This window comes from Chaetodon trifascialis, chromosome 21 (assembly GCF_039877785.1).
Source record: "Chaetodon trifascialis isolate fChaTrf1 chromosome 21, fChaTrf1.hap1, whole genome shotgun sequence".
In the NCBI taxonomy this organism is placed as follows: Eukaryota; Metazoa; Chordata; class Actinopteri; order Chaetodontiformes; family Chaetodontidae; genus Chaetodon; species Chaetodon trifascialis.
In genome coordinates, this window is record NC_092076.1 from 11,028,278 (window position 1) to 11,048,725 (window position 20,448).

A 20,448-nucleotide genomic window follows, 5' to 3' on the forward strand; every position below is an offset into this window, starting at 1 on the left:
GTTTTATTGCTCAGTGCGTCATGACTTTTCTTGATACAAACAAAATTTTGTAGTATAGTACGCAACTGCAGGCTAGATTTGAATAAGGTCTGAAGATGAGGAAAAAATATTTAACTTGGAAAAAAAGGCAATGTGGATTATTTTCACTTGTACGGCAAGTCTCAGTAACAAATCTGTGACCAAGATTTCCTGTCTTTTGCTGAGGGGAGTTCAGTTTTATGCAAACTAATAAGCCTGTTCTGTGCTGAAACGCCACCGTGTGACATTCCTGAAGGGAGGAACTGGCAGCAGGACATGGTGTGACTCTATGCCAGCAAAGAAGAGTCCATCACAGGCACTTCTATACAGAGTGGAACTCATGAAGAAATTAAAGTCACTTTGCAAAATATGTAAGGAAGGTTTTACCACTGACCACGTGGTAAATATCAGAACAGGAGGAGGCTGTGAGGAAGAGGAGAGAAAACGGTTACATGAAGCATGCAGGAGCCAAAGACCTCATTAATACTGTTAGATGTTTGAATGTGATTATAGCAGCTAGTAAGACAAACAAGTGAAGCCATGAACACAGACTGTCCTGGAGACCACGGGGGTGTCAGTCTCTAATTTATGTAACCTGTTAAAACGACTATCCAAGTTCATTCCGTGTTCTTAGGAGGTGCATGTTGCTGTATGTTGCTCTTTGGTTTAGGGCCAGATAGTTGGCTCATCAAATATTTGGACTGAAGTGTTAAACACTGGTATTGGCATTGACTGTGCTTTGAGAAGGAGCATGTTATGCCCCAGGCTAGGGGAACCAGGACACAACACAAAAGGGCTCCCCTCTTCCTCCCAGCTCCCAAGAAAGGCCCGTCACAACTTTCTGAACTCCAACAAGGTTTTTTTATTTATTAACTCAGGTAGCAATGGCGTCGGGGAGGGCATGGCCAACATAACAAACAATAGACTTCCATTTTTGTTGAATCTTATCTGTCCAAAATAAAATAAAATAAATTACAAAACTCTAATCCCCTAAAGCTAACCTGGTTGAGATCTGTAAATAATGGTTCCCTCTTAAATCCTCTGTCCACTGCTGTGTTGTTGAGTATCTGACCGTGGCACAAATGTTTGTAGTTTAAAAAAAAAAAGAAAAAAAAAAAAAAAACCCTGTTCATGTTCCAGTACATCAAAAACAGACAATCCCTGAACGGTCGGTTTCATCTTTAGGAATATTGTATAGAAATCTGTTTGTTCTAAAGGCATAAAAAGACAAACTATTCATTTCACGTGATGATGGAGATCGCAGTGTGCTCACAGCTGTTGGTCTGGGTATGTTTGCAGCAGGTTTAAAGCGACATCAAGCGAAGTTGTATTTCCACAGTTGGCCAAGTCTACTGGCTGTCAACCAAGCACTGAGTCAGAGGCTTGTTGGCAGGCCTGCCTCTAACAGCTGCACACATCTGGATGGGAATACACACTGCAGACATGGCTATGTGGAGTCAGAGAATCCTTGTCCAACAGTGGTTGCTCTGTGGTCTTGAGCCCACGTTTTTTTCCGGTACACAGAGCGACATGCTAACATCCTGACCACCGCCTCCAAACCAAACCCCACCAGAGGAGTGCAGTGAAACCAGCTTCAGCATTAGCTGTCTGATGACAGTAACTCCTACAATATGGCGATTCACGTCAGCTGTGTGTTTAAAATAAGATTGTTTTGGTGCCCAGGTCAGTTTTATACTGATAGTACAGGTGCACAAGGCAACGCATGTCAGTCATGAGCTTCAGGAAACGGTCAGAGAGCCGCTCGCTGATTGATTTGTCAATATTTTTGAAAACCATCCTGACAACGTGTGAACACTGCTGTGTGGGAGGTCTGCATAGGATGCCAGTGTGACTGTGTTCTGTAAGGATTTGTAGGTAAATATATAAACATTTAAGCATAATGACCTCAGGAGCCTCTCAACAATTTAATACGGACATTTTCCACTCAGTACAACTGTCAGCCACAGAAAGTACATGCTTATAGAAGCTGTTCCCAGACAGGACATCCTTAAAACAAGACTAACTTGCTTAGACACAGTGGAACTACATAGAAATGTAAGGGATCACTGAAGTTATCACAGGATTTCATAATAGACTATTTGATCATTGAGACGAGTCACTCAAAATGTACAAATGTTAACCTCATGGTGGTGCTAGAGTTAAAGTCAGGAGAATGCAAAGTCATAATTCATCCTCTGGGGACTATGAATGTCTGTACAGCTGATATTGGAGCCTGTGAGTCCTCACTACTAAGACTATAATTGTTAAATTGTCTTTACATGCATGTAAAATTAGGAAAAATCAACACATCACTTGTTATTCTGGATGCCAGCTGCCAGTTAACACACTGAGAGACGATCTGCATCACATCATCCATAAACACAGATGAGTTTTTGAAGCTGAAGGATCAGAGAACAGCAGCAAAGACGCATTTTCTCCCATTTGGTGAAAAGTTACTGATGGTTTGTCAGCAGCAGCAGAGGTGGTGAGAGCGTTTGTAGAGAAAGCCAAGTATGTGAGAGGTCTGGGAGGTCTGTGGGGTGAGACGTTAACCTCTCCTTGACCCCATAAGAAGAGGATTTGGACTTAAAGTGAGGAATCTATGTGAAAGGTGAGATATCTTTCTCTTTTTACCCGCTTTTTTTTCTTTAAATATACAAGGGGCCACTCTCACTCACTGTGTGTGTGCGTGTGTGTAGGCCGGGACCATGGAGACGTGGACTGAAACGGGCATGAGTGCAGGATGACGCTCGCTCACAGTTTCCATCATCGCTCTCGTTAAACTGGCTCCTCTGCATGTTGAAGTGATGTCATTTCTGTCATAAAGTCCATTCACAAATAAAGCTAAGGATGGTCCTCACGGGTTGCATGTAGAGCTCTCTGTACAGAATACTGTTGTCTCAGTCTACAGAATCATTTGACCAAAATGTTTTAAATTGCCTGCAAAAACTGCTCATAAAGCCAAATATTAGACTAAACTGCTGCCTATTCATGTCACTGCATGTATATTTTGAACTTTGTTGGATTCTGTCACTGTGGTGGAGTCATTAAGAATGATTTATGTCTGCAAGTGTTTAGCTTAGCATGAGTACAGTATGTATGTTTGCATGTCTGGACAGTTCAGATGAGTCTTGGTTCCTGTTCAGGCTTGTTTTTATGCTTTACAGTATTTGTTGTCCTTATGTGAGAGTGACTTCTGTCATCGTCTGCATGCTATGTTTGACTTGCCTACAGTTCATTTAAATGTGGTAAAGTGCACCCTTGTTTCCAATAGAACACTTGTATTTATGCTTTGCAGCATTGCATGACTTTAGGAAGTGTTGGCCAAAACCATCAAAGCCAACACCTTGATCCAAAATCCTGCCAAGAGTAATTTACTGTAAGGTTGTGTGAAGTTATGAGAAAGTAGTTCTATGGTCTGTACAAACAGCTTAAACTGTGACAAGTTGCACTGTTCGCACTTCATCAGTCAATGTCCAATCTGGTGCACTCCCTCCTCTCCTGCTTCTGTCTCTCTTAAGTGTTAATGTACTTTAAGTGACTAATTATTTAGTTAGTGTGTGTACACCTGGGGTGTCTCCCAACATGTGGGGGAGGGATGTCTGGAGGACAGGAGCATCTAAAAGCAGAAGGAGGGGCGCCTCAGACCAGAGTGTATATTAGACCCTCACAATCAGGGTACGTACTCCAGATCTGCTGTTTTACCTCCTCTTTCTCCTGCTGGGTCTAAAACATTTTGGGCTTTTTCTCGTCCAGGTCCACAATGTTGGGACAGCTACTTCTCCAGAGTGTGGTGATCCTCTGGCTGGTGCAGACAGTGCACACAGGAGGTGAGTGAAGGCCCCTGCTGGGAGTCAGTCATATCAAGTGATCAGTGGTGGAAGAGGTATCCAGATCCTGAAGTAAAAGTACTAATACCACACTGTAAAAATGCTGTTACAAGTAGAAGTATGCATTTAAAATGTTAAGTGAAAATATGCAAGTATAACTAGGAAAATGTACTTAAAGTACTAAAAGTACAGAAAACTACTGCTGTGACTTAAATGTCATTAGATTATTACTCTTGCACTAATGTACAAGCAGCTAATTAAGTATTTCCAAATGGACTATGATGACCATTTTCATTATAGATTTATCTGCTGATTATTTTTTCAATTAATTGATTTAGGAAATTTCAGAAAATAGAATTTCCATTATAATAACCTGAAGTGATGCCTTCACAATGCCTGTTTTGTCCAACCAACAGTCAAACTTCAAAATTTACGGTAATTTAAGATGAGAAAATGCAGCAGATCCTCACTTTTGAGAGTCTGGAATCTTAAAGTCTTAAAAATGATCTAATTTGTAAAGTAACTAGTAACTAAAGCTGTCAAATAATTGTAGTCGTGTAAAATGCACAGTATTTTTTGTCTGAATTGTGGAGGAGTAGAAGTAGAAAGTGTCGTAAAATGAAAATACTCAAGCACAGGTACCTCGAATTTGCACTGAAGTATAGCACTTGAGTAAATACTCATGTTTAGCTACAGTTACATTGCACCACTGAAAATAATGTAATAACCATCCGTCTTATCTGGATTCATACTAGATTTGTTTCTGTGGGATGAATTAAATATGTTATGTAACTGCTGTGTGTGCTTATTAGATGATGTAGATGATCCAGGGAAGAAATGTGTGTCCTGCATGCTCTGTATGGTCAGATATGTGTCCGGTGAAACACTGGAGTCATGAGCTGACATGCAGTATGGCCAAGCATAATGATAATGATGTCTGATCGCTGGCACTGAACTGCTCTCTGTCTCCATACATCAGCCAATCTACTCTAATAATAAATCATAATTATGCAATTATTTAAAATATATAGTGGCAAATTTAAGATATAGATGGATAGATGAGTAGAAATCACAGAAGAGAAGTGATCGTACTCCCCCCTGAATAACTGCACTGATGTTAGTAGGTTTGGACACAACAAACTGCACAAACATGCAGTGTTGTATTTGTGTACTCTGCATATGTTAAACTGTGTTAAAATGCTAAAAAGACCTCATGCTCCATTCATGTGCAGTGAAACAGTACAACCTGCCGAGAGTCCTGAAGAGATAAAAAAGCCGAGATGAATATCTTTCAGGTGCTCGGGTTTGCCTGTCAAATTTCAAACGATCATGTTAAACTGAAATCTTAGCAACGCTTGCCATGCGGCTCGCAGGTCTGCTCGGCCCTCTGCCAGCTCTTCTTGTGACGATGCGAAGCAGCTATATATTCTTTTCTCTTCACCAGCGGCCTCAGTTTGTGAAATCAAAGGCAGCTTGGCTTCAGTGGCAGCGGCAGTCTAAATTTGACATCCGTCCGTGAGAAGAGAAGAGAATAGTTTTACTGCTTGTACACAGTCGGTCCATTGACTTCTGTAGAGTCGAGGCTCCCAAAAATGTTCGTCTGTATGCTGATTCAACAGACTGGATTTAACTCTCAAAAACTGAACGTGTTATTCCAATTTAGGGACCGTAAAATTATCAGGGTGAGGAGGGGGATGTAAGAATTACAAGCCTTAATATGAGTACAGAATAATAATTTTCCCTACAGACACCACTCTGCACATTGGAAATTATAATAACTGCTTAAGAAAAGGGCAAATATAAAGCATTTCCATTTGTGGGGAAAAGAATATTTCTGAAGACTTGAAAGACCCTCCCTAGAGTTTTACAGAGTATTATCCAGCAGTAGCAACGTGACATTACATTTGACATTAAATGTGCTGTGTTTTAGGTTATAGGGCTGCATCAGGACCTCTCAATGGACAAGGACCACAGCCTAATGGTAAATCCATCCCATTCAGTACACTCTCTGCCTTCATGAAACGTGAAAATCGTTGCATTTGTGGGAAGCTTTTGTTCACAGCTGTCATGCTGATATTCCTAGGAAAGAAACCTCAGAACGGTGGAGGTATAGGAAGAATGCTGATGCCATCAAAAGGTAAATTCAATTCCTCCAGCCATCAATCCCTCCGTCCCTCAGAGTGTTTTGTCATTAATTATCTTTTCTCTCAGGTGTGGGTCAAACAATGGGTGCACAGAATGGATACGGTGGATACCCCACAAAAGGGATGGGTGAGTGATCACAAACTCTCCAAAATGTGCTCCCACACCATCAAGTGGAAGTTTAGAGCTCATTCTAACGACATTCGTTTCATCACCATATATCTAATCTATTTAAGGCTATGGTGCAGCTGCTGGTGTGACCAATGGAGGAGGGACGAAAGGTAAAGATTCGCTCCATTTTAGCAAAATGCTAATCACTCTGTAAAAACTTCAGTTAAAAGATTTAAGGACCCTGCTGGATCCTTTGGTGATGTTTCCCCCATCTTGTTTTTTAAGGCTATGGAGCAACAGCTGGTGTAACCAATGGACAAGGAGGCAAATCACAGGGTACTTATTCTAGTGTTGGCTGGGGTGTTACAAGCCAAAATTCTGGGCCATGGGGGTCCTTCCCCAGTTTTTATTGCTCAGTAATGTCCCACTTAAATTAGGGTAAATACTGTATCTTTAGAGATTTTAATGTCAGCTGTGAGTCAGTTCATTCTTTCGCTCACTTCTACTCTAGCTTCTAAATTGCTGCTCCTTTTCTTGAAAAAGAGCTAAACCTAGTCTGCGTCACCCAAACATTTTAAGGCATAAATTTGTATAAAAAGATGGCTTTATATCCAAAATGCAATATACTTTAGAGGCCAGAGGCAATAAAGCCACGGATGAAAGGAACATGGTCATAGCTGTATTTTAAAGCCAGAGGTGGTTAAAATTATTGTCCTGAAGTGCTGAACAGCCTGCAAATTACTGTTCAGCTTCAACATACAATGTTTTTAAATTTCTAATCTAATGATAGATGCTGAATTTCTCCACACGTTTGCATTTGCAGCACAAAGAATGATTCTTTGCTATGATATAGTCGCGCTGTGATCTTTGTTGCAGGATACGGTGTTCAGGCTGGCCCGACCAATGGACAGCAAATGAAAGGCAACGGTATGAATCACCACTTCTCACTGAGGACACATACACACACCCTCTCTCTTTAACACACACACACTGAACAGCAACAGCACTGTTCTGTTGAAATGTTTTTTGTGTGGCAGGCTATGGTGCTCAAGCTGGTGGATACGGTGGACAAGGAACTAAAGGCAATGGTATTTTAGATGTGATTATGTTCTAGATTAGAAGGAAATATATCATGTCACGCTCAAATTATCTGAGTGCTGGTGTTATGAGAAAATTCAGGGCTAAACATTGTCATGATCATTTGAGAAAACATGTGCCAGATGTTCACACAGTCTCTTCCATCTCCAGGTTATGGAGCTCCCGCTGCTGTAGCACCAAATGGAAACGGAGGCCATTTGAATGGTAACTCCATAGTTTCAAGCATTAATGAAGACAGACATGCTTCTGTATGTACTGCATGGTGGCGCAGCAGGTAGTTCGATTCCCGGGTCGGGCCTTTCTGTGTGAAGTTTGCATGTTCTTCCCGTGCATGCGTGGGTTCTCCCCGGGAACTCTGGCTTCCTCCCACAGACCAAGTGACCTAAATTGCCCCTAGGTGTGAGTGTGAGTGTGAATGGTTGTGTGCTTGTGCCCTGCGATTGGCTGGTGACCGGTCCAGGGTGTACCCCGCCTCCAGCCAGGAGATAGGCTCCAGCCCCCCGCGACCCCGAAAGGGATAAGCGGCATAGAAAATGGATGGATGGGTGGATGGACATGCTTCTGTATGTACATTACATTAAAGCTGGACTTGTAGTGGATGCATTTCCAAAAACTGCAGCAAACCAGATGAGGCTTGATGTTTGTCTAATTGCCTTTTAGGTTATGGGCCTGCAGCTGGTGTTCTAGGTGGGAATGGAGCTAAATCCAATGGTGAGTGACCTCTGATAATTCTCTTTGTTCATCAGAGTTAATCTTAAACAGTTTATTTTTAATATACTTTGATTTGGATACAATACAGTGAAGATTTTACACCAGATAAACTCATACACGGCTTATCCTCTAATCTCTGTATGCAGTAATAACTATAATGATATAGTCATAGTGCTGTGATCTTTGTTGCAGGATATGGTGTTCACGCTGGCCCGACCAATGGACAGCAAATGAAAGGCAAAGGTATGAATCATGTCTTCTCATTGAGGACACATATGGACCATCTCCCTCACACACACACACACACACACACACACACACACACACACACACACACACACACACACACACACACACACACACACACACACACACACACACACACACACACACACACACACACACACACACTTTGAACAACAACAACACTTCAGTTGAAATGTTCTTTGTGTGGCAGGCTACGGTGCTCAAGCTGGTGGATACGGTGGGCAAGGAACTAAAGGCAATGGTATTTTAGATGTGATGATGTACTAGATCAGATTTGAGGTTGAGTCTATATGCATATGTGTATAAAAACAAAGATGAAATATATTTTTATGTTTCCATCTTGGATTTTTACAGTTTTAGATGAGTAGAAATCAGCATTTTTTGTAATTTATCTGTTTGTAGGTAATGGTGCTGCAGCTGCTGCACATAATGGACTTGGAACAAAAGGCAATGGTAGTGTTGCTTCTGTTGTCAGATGGCTGTTTATTGATAAATGGGAGAGTCTTAAAATAGTAAAAAGACAGTTTATAAGAATCTAAGTTAAATTGATATTGGTGCACAGACAGTGATGTTTGTGGCACTGGATAAAAATGCCACTTATTCATTGAAATGATTGTTGGTGAAGGAGCTTAAACTGATCTTGTAGTGGCAGCAGCATGCTGCAGTCAGTTCCTCTACCCAGTGCACTGTTTAAGTGAATTCCTCTTCCTGCTAGGCTATGGTGCTGGATCTGGAGTACCTAATGGAAATGGAGCTAAAACCAACGGTAATGTCTGCAACTGAACTTTAAAACACATATTTGGATAAATAAATAACTGTTATCACATCTTTGGATATAATAATCGTCCTTTAGGTCAAGGAGCTGCAGCTGGCAATAATGGGGTGAGACCAAATGGTAAGAGATGTAAAGCGGTTACACCGGAATGGGCAGCATTGTACTTTTTGAGTTTTTGCAATGCAAAACATGTCTGTTTATGTAACGTCAGCATGTCTCTGTATTTAACAGGACAGGGGGGAGCTGGAAGTAAAACCATGAAAGGATATGGCCGACCTCCTTATGGGGCAGGTAACTCTACCTCTGCCACCCTGTCGTCGAGGTAATCACATTATTGACATTTACATAACACTGATACATGTGTGCTTCTGTGATTTAAGGTCCAGCTGTGGGGATGGGAGCCTCCAGAGGTCTGGGAGTACCTCAGCTTGCCAGGAACCAAAAGTCCCAAAGTGAGTGAAGGTTATGACACAGTACTGAGGTCACCAACTTGTACATCACTAACAATGTCTTTAATTGTTCTTCCAGCATATGGTGGGAATGGTTATAATGGTTATGGAGCTCAACCTATGGGAGGTGAATCATACACATTGGCATCACTTACAGGATGATGAATAAAACATAAATGCTACGTGTTGATATTTACCTCTATCCTGTATTTATAGGCTACAATGGCGGTTATGGCAGTGCTGGTTTGGGCCTGGGACCTCGGTATGGAAATGGTGGGGTGAAGGGACCAAAGCAAGGTACAAATATCTCTACTGTCAAGTGAGAAGTGAATATCTCTAAATTAGCTTTTTAGATCATCAGTACTAATAATTCCTTGAATCCCTCTGACATCTGTTAAAATTTCAGGCTATGGTGCTGCAGCTGGTGTGCCCAACGGACAAGGAGCCAAAACCAATGGTACACGTAAATTAGTAACATCCAATACAACACTGTACACCACATCTGCTAGAAACTTCAATTTTTATAATAATCTTAAATCCTTGTGTTGTAAAATGTAAAGGTTATGCTGCAGGAAGAGGCCCCACTGGGAATGGAGCCTTGTCAAATGGTGGGTCAGCATGCAAGAAATGTATTATTCTTATTCAGTTTAAGCATGAGGTTAATTAGTCGTGCTGTTTGTGAAACTATTAAGGTTACAGATACCCCAATGGTGGATCCACCAAACCAGCAAAACCAGGTAAAAGTGTGGTCACAATTACATATATGTCAAGGATCCAAGTACAATATTACCTTTCTAGTAGCAAGAAGCAAAATCCATCTCTCACACCAAATTGACAATATTTACAGAATTATGTAATATGTGATAATTCATTGTCAGCACAACTCTGATTTTAATTTACTCTGATGTGGGGTTTTTTTTAAGGGTATGGCAATATTCCAAATGGGTATGGTGCCAAACCCAACGGTAAGCCTCAATTCATTTCAATTCAATATTCCTTTATTCATCCCTCGAGGGGAAATTCCGAAGAAAGCCTGCCTCTCAAACATATTTTCAATTCAAAGTACTGTTTTATTTTCAATCAGAGTATAAAGTAATACGCTTTCATGAACATGTTACAGGATATGGAGCCACCAGAGGAGATGCAGTGGGACCCCAGCTGGGTAATTCTTGTATTATTAGCATGTCACAAAATGTAGTTCTGGAAGTTGATCTGGAAGTCTTTGTAATGATTTCTTTAATGTGAAGGTTATGGAAATGGAGCTGTTCCCAATGGATATGGAGCCAAACCCAATGGTAACGTTTCATATTTATTGTTAACGTGCTCTGAATGTTCCTCATGCAGGAAAGTGTCCAGTTTGTTTCAGTGGGATGACATATTTATGTAGTGTTATGTCTGAGCTGGGGTTCCCAAAGCTTTTGTAGCCAAACCCAATAAAAAATCATGTCATCACTGCTTCTGCCCCTGAGCTGTGATTGGACAGTCATCTATCGTTTTGGCATTGACAGGTTGTTGCCATTTCAAATAAAAAAGATGCTTCCCTGCATCTCTTGATGAAAGCTAATGATGTACTTTGCATTTAGTTTTGACAGGTCTATGGTGCTCTCTGCTGGAAAACACTGACATGCAAAACATCTCCATTTTTCTGTATTTGATTTAAATGTGCGCGAATATTAGGCTAAATAGTTGTTTTTATATTTGTTTTTTGTTTAACTGACACAATACATACATAAAATGAAAATACATATAATGTGTCTTGTATTTCACTTTATTTCTTTGCTTGATTTGCTTCAATTTAGGCATTTTAAATCTTCCATTATTGCCAACCTTGCTTACGTCTTGTTATATTTTCTCTCAAGGTCATGGAGTTAGAAATGGTGCTGCACTCGGTGGATACGGAGGTAAACTCAAGCTCAAAAAGTTCCATCAATCCAGTCATTTCTTTTTGAAATTCAAGAGGAGTCATCCATTAATGAGTTGTGGAGTGTAATTAGAGTTAATCTTGTGAGGCTGTTATAATGGTCAGTTTATCTCAACCCTAAAACAATGTTACTGTAATAAAATTTGTAATTTACAAACTGTCATTTGCAGGACATGGAGGTCCAAAGGCAGGCTCAAACCCTCAAACTACTAAAGGAGTTGGAGCAGTGTCACCCAGTGAAGGTGCTAAAACACTCGACCCTGGTAACGATTCTGCATAATATGTATAATGCATGAAATGTTTGTGATATCCAATCTGAACCATCCTTAGGAAGAAAGGAGACAAATAGTTGTTTTTGCATTGATTGGCTAATCATGTGTTTAAGATGTCTGCAGTGCTTTTGGTATTCAGAAATTTCATCATGAAATTGTTGTGTTTCACAGGTGCAGTGGTCTTGTATAAGATGTCCTCGTGTTCTCAGTGGTTCTCTATTAAACAAAAAAAAAACTGCAACGATAACAATTTCCCCTCGGGGATCAATAAAGTAATGCTGATTCTGATTAAAATTTTTCACCGACATATTCTGTTTGGTTCTCAGGTTATGGCATGATGCCAAATGGGAAGGGTGCAAAGGGTGCAGGCGCGTCTAATGTAAAGGGCCTAAAAGGTGGAGTTCTCTCTCCTGAGCAGCCAAGTGCAGCACCACAGTGGGGCGTGACACCTCAGCAAGCAATAACTGAAGGTACAGTAACTGTTTCCCCTGAGCCGACGAGGGGTATCCTTGTTATGGTGACACAAGAGCAATATAAAAAGTTGCCCTCATCTGTGCCACAAGGAAAAGGCTACAAACAGACACCACTAGTCCCTCAAGCTATGCCAGAACTAGCACCAGTGATTCCTCAAGGCAAAGACCCAAAGCCTGCACCTGAGCCAACACCTGAACCAGTGGTCCCCCAGACTAACCCAGCACCAGAGGCAACACCAGATCTTCAAGGCAAGTACCATGAACCTCAATCTGTCCAGTGTTTCTGTAACAGGAAAAAAATCTAAAAACACCCACAGCTCCACAAACTGTGGAATCACTGCTGGTCATTTTGCGGTTACATGCAAACTCAAAAAGCCTGTCAGTGCATTGCTTTTCCTATATGTGAATTTATGTTTAATCATGTGTTTCTTTTGAATTTGTACTCTGTGGTTTGCCCACACACACATATTGTAAATGCACTTAAACTAAAATGCTGAATCTGAGCAAAAAGACGTTGATTTTGGAGTAAAATATTGTGTACATAAATGATGAAATGTGTGGCCTGTAGGTTATGTGACGGGAAGTGCTGTGCCCGAGCAAAAAGGTGCAGAGGCAGAGGTTCTTTTTGGGGTAGACAGCACCAGTGAAGGGGATGCTGCCCCCGCAAGCACCAAACCCCTGAAAATCAAAGCTGTTCCTGAAACAGTGGCAGCTAAAAGTACAGAGAGCATCACGCCTGAAGAAGCGCTGGCTGTGGGTGTGCCTGAGCTCGCACCAGAAGAAGCAAGCATCAAAGGTCAGCCAGAGGCAGGACCTGACAGAGTTGGGGTCAAAGGTCTCCCTGCAGGAGAAACTGGGGCAACTGGTAAACTGAATGTTGATCCGGGTGTGTCGCATAGTGTTGTATTGCATGTGTAAATGATCACTCAATCCTCAATTGTTCCTAACTCTAAGTCTGTTGCAGAATTATGGACATTGTGATCCCTCTAAGTGTCTTGTACTCAAAATGTGTGTTGTTTTAATGGCTAGGATTCAGCCTGTAATACTTTGTCAGTCTAAATGCATTCTCAGTATCAATACCTGCATACCTGCATCTCAACACGTGAAGGTGAATTTTGCTTTAATTTACATGTGCAGGTGGAGAAATGCAAAGTATTAACTTGAGAGTGAATCCTAGCCAGTGTCAGTGGTCATATTTGTCATAGCTCTACAGATTTTTGTGTAATTAGATGTTTGTTTCTGTGTCGCATGCTCTCTTCAGAGTTGTTAAATTACCAATAACTTATGTTCGGATGTGTTTATGTCTTTGTCATGTGTAAATGTCACTTTTGAAGTGATGTTTTGGGAAATACGCTCACTCGCTTTTTTGCTCAGTTAGATAATAAGATTGAGTTTTAATTAATATTTTTGTCATCTTTGGACAGAGCCAGGCTAGCTGTTTCCCTCTGTTTCCAGTCTAAATGCTAAGCTAAGCTAACTGTAGCTTCATATTTACTTTACAGACATGGGAGTGGTATCAATCCTCCTTTCCAGATTAACTCAGCAAGAAACTGAATGAGCATTTTTCCCAAAATGTCAAAACTATTCCTCTAACATTTGTAGCAAGTTGACAATCAACCGACAGACTAAAAGTGTGAAGTTTGTTACTTTGTTGTGTGGTCCTTGTAACATACATGATCTGAATCCTGATCATTTTGAATTTGGTGCATTCAATGCATGTTGTTGTTTAATGATACTGTAAGTGTAAGACTTTATGGAGATATTGTACATGAATCATTTCCAACTCAGGCCCGATCTGTCCCTCTGATTTTCAGAGAACCGCGGAGGAGCTTCAATTACAAAGGGACAGGGAGCGAAACCAGCTAAACCCGGTAAAAACTTTTGAATTTGAATTTTTTTTCTGAGCGCTTTGTCTGTGAGATCTGGTGCAGATATTCATCTCATCTGCAAAAACACCTGCGTGTGTAGTGGTTGATTGCTTGGTTGAATCTACATATCTGTGTGTCTGGTTTGCTGTGTAGTCTTGAATTGTGCTGCTAATACTCCATTCTGTTGGTCTTCTAGACTGTGGACCATCAGGACTACCAAATGGACAGTGGATGAAAATACCTAGACCTGGTAAACTGAGTATATTTCAGCCATGTGCCAAAATTATTACCATTGTTCCAGTGGTCTTGCATGCTGAAATGAGTATTTTTTGCTTTCACTGCATGTAAAATGTATTTTAAAGGAATTGGGATAGATAACCCTACATTACCTCCTTCGCTACCTTGATTTGGACATTAAACACAGAGTCGAAGCAGGTAATGAAAAATAGGTGTTCACATTGTTTTGTGTTTGTCATTTAAGGTTATAATGCAGGTGCTTCAGCATCCTCTGGCACAAACACGAAAGGTACTCGGACAGTAGTGACTCAGTTCATTGCGTAACAGTGTATTTTTCATAGATACAAGAATACTTAGTGTTTATATTTGTGATTTTTGACTTTTTTTTTTTTTTCCTTTGAGGTTATGGGGCTGGAGCTGGTGCTCCAAAGGGATATGGAGCCAAACCAAACAGTAAATCTACTTTATTCTTCACTCTCAGTGTTCTTGTGTATAAAATGGAGCGTTTTGCAGATGATGATTGATGTGCACTGCAGGTTTGATCATTATGAAGATGCAGGCATGAATGGAGGCCTGATCGTAGTGATATGTTGTCATTGTGTAGGATTTGGTGCCAGTGCAGGGGGACAGTCAAATGGAGGTGGAGCTAAAGCAAACAAAGCAGGTCAGGAGCCTGGTAAAATAGCTAAGACACATGTTTTGAGTGAAATGCATGAATATTTGAACATTTTTCCTTTTCTGTTGTGTCAGTTTCAGAAAATCCTGTTGTGACATTTGGATGAGATCTTGTATTAAGTCCACATACGTCTGAATTAAGTTTTGTCTTTCCAAAGGTTATGGAGCAGGAGGCTACACTGTCCCCGGACTCAGCAATGGATACGGAGCTGGTAATATTTACCGTCAATACTGACATACAGTCAACAATGCTCTCTGCTATTTCCATGGTTTTCTTTCACTTCCAATGAAATTCACATGTGATTTTTAAAGTACCTTTGGTTTTCTGTTTACAGGCCTTGGATATCCTTATGCAGGGAAACCTCAGCAACCTGGTGAGTGTTTTTTTCCTCTCAGCTGAAAAAGTCATTCAACCTCATAGGGAAGAGGAATAAATCTAATCTGAAGTGTGGAATGTGCTTTTTTGTTGTTTGCTCTCAGGTTATGGACAAGGAGCGTACCTTGGAGCTGGATATGGAAACAGAAATTCACATGGAGGTGCATTTTAAAAGGATAAGCTCTAAACATTGTCTTTTAACTAAACCAGTAAGCTGATCATCAGTTACAATAGCTTTTAAAACTGAATTTGACCCTTTATCATCCCTTCAGCACCCCTTCAACTTCAAATTGTTCTCTCATATAACCTGAATTTTTACCAAATTTCTGCCATTTTTCTCAGGAATTACAGGATTGGGTGAAACAAGCAAGTCCAAATCAGGTGTGAGTCAGTGTTTACACTCAGTTTTTTGAAGTACTGGATCCATAAATGGTTACAACACATGATGAGTCTATAAATGACAGATGATATATTCTCATAGTTGCTACTGTGTTATTGCCTGCCTTTTAGCTCAGCCTACTAGTGTAAGATAGGAGCACTGACGTAGTTTATGATGTCTTGTCCTTGCAGGGTATGGCAATGGAAACGGTTACAGTGCTGGTGTACAGCCTGACTATGCAAGTAAGTACCATTATGTCAAATTTGGTTTCAGAAAATGTGTTTTATTCTGTGTGAATTACAATAGAAGTCAACATTTCCTCATTTTTCCAGGTCTTGGCCAAGGTGCAGCCACTGCTAATGGCAAATCAGGTATGATATGGCTGGCAACATGAGAGTGAAATGAATGAAATCAACAAGATATGGATGGTGAAACAATGAATGTAATCCGTTATTGTTCACTTTACTCCTGATTCTGCAGGTGGCGCCAAACAGATTCCTTACAGTGGAGCCCCCGCGGTTCCTGCTGGACTAGATGGTAAGACAATCCAATCATGTAAAGATATGATTAATGCACGTGTGAACGGGAAGGTTTTAACAGTGAGCAGAATAATCCACAGTGAATAAACAGAAAGCTGCCTCCGAGCAAAAAAATAAAGTATTATTGATATTCGCTTCCTGTTTGCGTTGGATGTGTGAAAAGAGCAGAATAACAAAATAAAAACAAACAAGAGTGACTAAAATCCGAAATGCTGCAGCACATTTTGAGCCCAGTACTGCTCCTCAGGCAGCGCTGAGTCACGTCAGCCTATTTTTGTGCATCTGAAGCATCAATGAATGTTATTTTTTTTCACTCTTTGCAACTGAGGAGCTCATCCAGTTTGTCAGAGCATCTCAGTATCTCAGTTTGTAGGTTTATCAGTGTGTTTGCGTTCACTTCAGTAATCTGATTATTCCCTGCTCTCAGCAGTAAGGTGATTTCAGAAACGGCCTCAGTCTAAATACTGTTGGCCTGTTAAAAGCATATTCATGGCAAGGTGTAAAAGTCAATGGATTCAATACACAGGCATTTGTACCCATGCAGATAGGAGCCACTTTGAGCCTCAGTTGGCTGAGCTGGGTTCAAATGGAAAATTAGGCAGCATGTATGGTGGTATGTATAACTTTTTTACACGTTAACTGAAACATTTCTCACACCACAACTAAAATGTTCCAATGTTACAGGAATGGGCAGCTTGCCTTTCGGTGGTCAGCCCCTGGGAATGGGTGCAGAGAAATCAAACACCAAGTACGGTGAGTGCTTGCTGGTCGTATTCGATCACTCCGCTGTAACGTAGCTCGGAGAGCAAAAGGGACTCACGTCAATGGCTTCATGAGTTTAAAGCAACTTGATGTATAGAACTCTCATATAAATCTTAAACCTGTTAAAGCAAGTTCATTTCTCATTATTCGTGTGTCAACCAACATTATTCTCCACTCACTTACTGTTCACTCTGTTTTAGGCATTGGTGGACTGCAGTTTGGTGGACAGCCCGTCAGTGCAGGGACTAATGGCGCAGGACATTATGGTATTATGTTATTATTGCATCCTTTCATTCAGTCTGTTAATGCAGACACTGTAAGTCTTAACCAAACCTGCAAGTTCATTTATATGTAATCCATGTGTGTTAATTGACTGTATTTACAACCGTGCATGGTCAGTCTAATGAGTCCACGTGTGTCCCAATTATATCCAGGTTATGGTGGAAGCCCCTATGGGCCTGCTGGTGATAACAAATCATCTGGAAAATATGGTGAGTTATTAACCTATGCTGCATTTCAAAGTAATGTGCAGTATCACCAGTAACTTGTCAGTGTGTTTGTCTGGTGTGGGAAGCAAAGCAGCTAATCCTGACAAGTTGGTTCACTGAGCCACAAAGGTCTCGTGTCCAGCATCAGTTGTTAATGATATTAATTCAACATACTTGCAGGTGGTCTTGGTGCCAGCATGGGAGGGGACCCTGCACCTGGAAAATATGGTCAGTGTGATGGAACAAAAAGTTTGTTTTGTTTTGTTTTTTTTTTAACTGTAGTTTTGTTGTTACTGTAGCAGTCCCAGAGACGCAGACACTGATAGGCAGAGGCAGTTAAATCCACAATCTACACTTGACTGTGAACAGGCTTCTGATGAGTGTCCATTTTGAGAGGAGATCCTGTCATACTGTTTTCCCTCCTCTGCTCAGGATATGGTGGCTTCCCCAATGGTGGGCAGCTTCTTGGTCTTGGTAGTAATGGAAATACAGCTGGTAAATATGGTGAATAAATAGCTTTGGTATCACTTGTGATTTGCTTGCTACAAACAGCACACTACAAAATCCCAGTCATTGTTTTAGAAAAGTCCCTCAAGCTTTCTTTTTCACCTTCTTCTGTCTCTTCCTCTGTTTCTCCGTCTCTTCTTCAGGTTATGGAAGAATGCCCTATGAAGCTCAACCAGCTGGACTGGCCCCTGAAGCCAAATCTACTGGCAAATATGGTAAAAGCTTCAATAAAGAAAAGTTCAGTGAAAGGGAAATACGTTTATTAGCTTTCTTGTATGGTAAATCTGAAGTGACTGCCAGCACTGGGCTAACTTAGCTTAGCATAGTGAGAGGGAACCTTTGGCTCCTTGCCCAGCAAGTTACTGAATTTATTTAATAATACAATTTCTTCCAGGTCTTGCTGGGTCACCATATCAGCCTGAACCTCTTGGGCTTGGACCGAGTGGAAAATTAACAGGCAAATACGGTGAGAGTCAGCAAACATGGCAGCTCCCTTCTAATTGTCATTTGTGTATTTGTTTGGTTTAACTTGTCCGTGTGATTGCCAACTGCTCAGGCGGCAGTGAAGTTCCCTACGCACCACAAGCTCTTGGGTTTGGAAGTGAAGCAAAGTCCTCTGGGAAATATGGTATAGTACATCCTTTAATGTACCAGTCATACCAGTCATTCTGTCCGTCTGCATTTTGGACTTTTACTAAATGATTTCACATCAATCTCTCACCAGATAACCAGGGACCTTACCAACCACAGCCTCTTGAGTCTGCATCTGAAGCCAGATCTGGTGGAGAATATGGTATCATAATTGCTACTAATTACCTGACTAGCTTAGTTAGAAATGCACAGAAATTATACATTTATGTCTCTTTTTTGCCTTAAACAGATACAGCTGGTTTATCTTATGAGCCTCTGCCTCTTGAGCCAGAGTCAGCTGGAAAGTCTTACGGTGCGTCAGGGAAAGAGATTCACAGCACAAATATTCAAACATAATACAATAGACCCCGATCTCTTCTTCTTAACTGTCTTTTCTCCTCATCCCTTAGTGAAGGGAGAGGTACCCACTCCAGCAATTGCAGTGGAAAGCGATGAGATGTCCATTGATCGATACGGTAAGTGCTGCGTGTAGTTCAGTCTGGTTGATCTTGTGGCTCCACTGCATTCACATAATGTTTAAACTGTTTGTTGCTTTTAGAAAATGTGGGCTACATAAATGGACAAGTGCAGCCAGAAGGTAAAACGAGGAACTTTCATCCCCAGATTTTAAGTGCATATATAGTGCACAGACAATAACATAGTTAGTTTACAGTAACACAATTCATCTGTTGTTCCTGTTTGCCTTGTCTGCTCTCCCTCCATAGTTGTTGCATTTCCCGCAGCTCCCACTCCCAGCCCCACCCTAGCTTACCCCTCTGTGCCGTCCTATCTGCCCATGGAGTCCTCCTACACACCTGATGTGGTGCCCGGAGCAGGTGTTGAGGACCTGCCCGACCCCGCGGGCACTGCCAGCCTCGGCTTCGACTCAGCAGCAGCTACAGGAACACACGGCGAGGCTCAGGTGCCCGAGCAAGCTGACGACCTGCTTCAGCAGCAGCTGCCACGTCAGATACACATTCAACAGCATCTCAAACTGCATTTTCACCCACAAGGCAAGTTCTGCGGAGGTTAAAGTAACGGTTGCACAATCTAAGGATAGATTAAGGATGGAAGGCAGCCTTCAGAGTGGCTTCAGTCTTCTCATTGACTTCTCAAGAGAGGGAATAATTGCATTTCCCAAAATTTCGGACTGCTCCTTTAAGTTCACCGTGACAAACATTAGAGTACAGTCAGAGGCTGTATGTGCTTTGAAATGATATATAATAAGTGTATGTAACATTTCAAGCTGTGAAAGTCACTTGAACTTCTGCATAACCACCTGCATTGTTTTCTCTTTTTCTTCAGGAGCAAAGAACAACAAATATGATTTGAATGGCTTCTTTGGGAATAGTGGCTATCAAGGTAAGAGCAGACTGACTCATGATTATTTCCAGTTTGCTGTGTTTTTCCTCACCCTCCCACTCATCTTTGCTCTGCATTCGTCTCTTCACACAGGTTAACCCTGCTGACAACGACAAGTACAATCTATTTTTCTGCCGTTGTATATTGTATTATTATATTGTCTCGGTGTATATTGTTTTTATTTTCTTCTGTTCGAATAGGCCCTGTATTTTTGTGTTTGTCAGTCTAAAGATAAAACTGCACTGTTCACTGTACACTCAAATGACAAATGGAGTTTGTCTGCTGCGTGCATTCGGTGTTTTCTTTGACTGAACTCAAAATAATTCTGTAAAACTTAAATCAGTCTAATTTATTTTGCATGGGAAAGGGATTTTTTTTTTTGGCAAGCATCTGTTTATGATTGTACAGTATTTGATTGAATAAAACCACCAGTGAAGACCAACAGTGGAAAAGTTTTAGTTTATGTGTGTGTTTCTATGCATTTAGTGTGTAACAGAATATTATGAAGAATGACTACACACTGTAGTGGCCCCAGATCATCCTGCAGCACAGTTGCAT

The 20,448-nt window shown here is 41.1% G+C and overlaps 2 protein-coding genes across 2 annotated transcripts; both read left to right on the plus strand.

Annotated features, from left to right (window-relative positions):
* Positions 1-3,652: 3,652 nt before the first annotated feature.
* On the plus strand, positions 3,653-10,068 carry LOC139349992 (uncharacterized). Its single transcript, XM_070991081.1, has 20 exons — positions 3,653-3,696; positions 3,775-3,848; positions 5,779-5,829; positions 5,932-5,985; positions 6,060-6,119; positions 6,227-6,271; positions 6,387-6,437; positions 6,978-7,028; positions 7,139-7,189; positions 7,350-7,403; positions 7,860-7,910; positions 8,103-8,153; positions 8,368-8,418; positions 8,580-8,630; positions 9,031-9,072; positions 9,184-9,243; positions 9,333-9,404; positions 9,618-9,698; positions 9,808-9,858; positions 9,962-10,068. The coding sequence occupies exons 2-20, from the start codon at positions 3,782-3,784 to the stop codon at positions 10,066-10,068; spliced, it is 1,101 nt and encodes a 366-aa protein (XP_070847182.1). The 5' UTR covers positions 3,653-3,696; positions 3,775-3,781.
* Positions 10,069-12,195: 2,127 nt separating this feature from the next.
* On the plus strand, positions 12,196-20,337 carry LOC139349993 (spidroin-1-like). The gene is made up of 29 exons (XM_070991082.1): positions 12,196-12,316; positions 12,636-12,932; positions 13,882-13,938; positions 14,132-14,185; positions 14,417-14,461; positions 14,575-14,625; positions 14,777-14,836; positions 15,006-15,059; positions 15,183-15,221; positions 15,328-15,384; positions 15,566-15,604; positions 15,794-15,844; positions 15,935-15,973; positions 16,083-16,139; positions 16,826-16,894; positions 17,104-17,169; positions 17,338-17,394; positions 17,572-17,619; positions 17,824-17,886; positions 18,042-18,113; positions 18,293-18,364; positions 18,455-18,526; positions 18,623-18,691; positions 18,779-18,841; positions 18,939-19,004; positions 19,088-19,126; positions 19,254-19,541; positions 19,834-19,890; positions 19,984-20,337. The coding sequence occupies exons 1-29, from the start codon at positions 12,196-12,198 to the stop codon at positions 19,986-19,988; spliced, it is 2,127 nt and encodes a 708-aa protein (XP_070847183.1). The 3' UTR covers positions 19,989-20,337.
* Positions 20,338-20,448: the final 111 nt, after the last annotated feature.

Excerpts from the sequence above, each read along its gene's own strand:
- LOC139349992 (XM_070991081.1), top strand. The coding sequence starts at position 3,782 with ATGTTGGGACAGCTACTTCTCCAGAGTGTGGTGATCCTCTGGCTGGTG. Across the intron at positions 6,272-6,386 it reads CAATGGAGGAGGGACGAAAG|GCTATGGAGCAACAGCTGGT; the intron begins GTAAAGATTCGC and ends TTGTTTTTTAAG. Across the intron at positions 7,911-8,102 it reads GAATGGAGCTAAATCCAATG|GATATGGTGTTCACGCTGGC; the intron begins GTGAGTGACCTC and ends TCTTTGTTGCAG.
- LOC139349993 (XM_070991082.1), top strand. The coding sequence starts at position 12,196 with ATGCCAGAACTAGCACCAGTGATTCCTCAAGGCAAAGACCCAAAGCCT. Across the intron at positions 13,939-14,131 it reads AGCGAAACCAGCTAAACCCG|ACTGTGGACCATCAGGACTA; the intron begins GTAAAAACTTTT and ends TTGGTCTTCTAG. Across the intron at positions 15,060-15,182 it reads CAGCAATGGATACGGAGCTG|GCCTTGGATATCCTTATGCA; the intron begins GTAATATTTACC and ends TTCTGTTTACAG.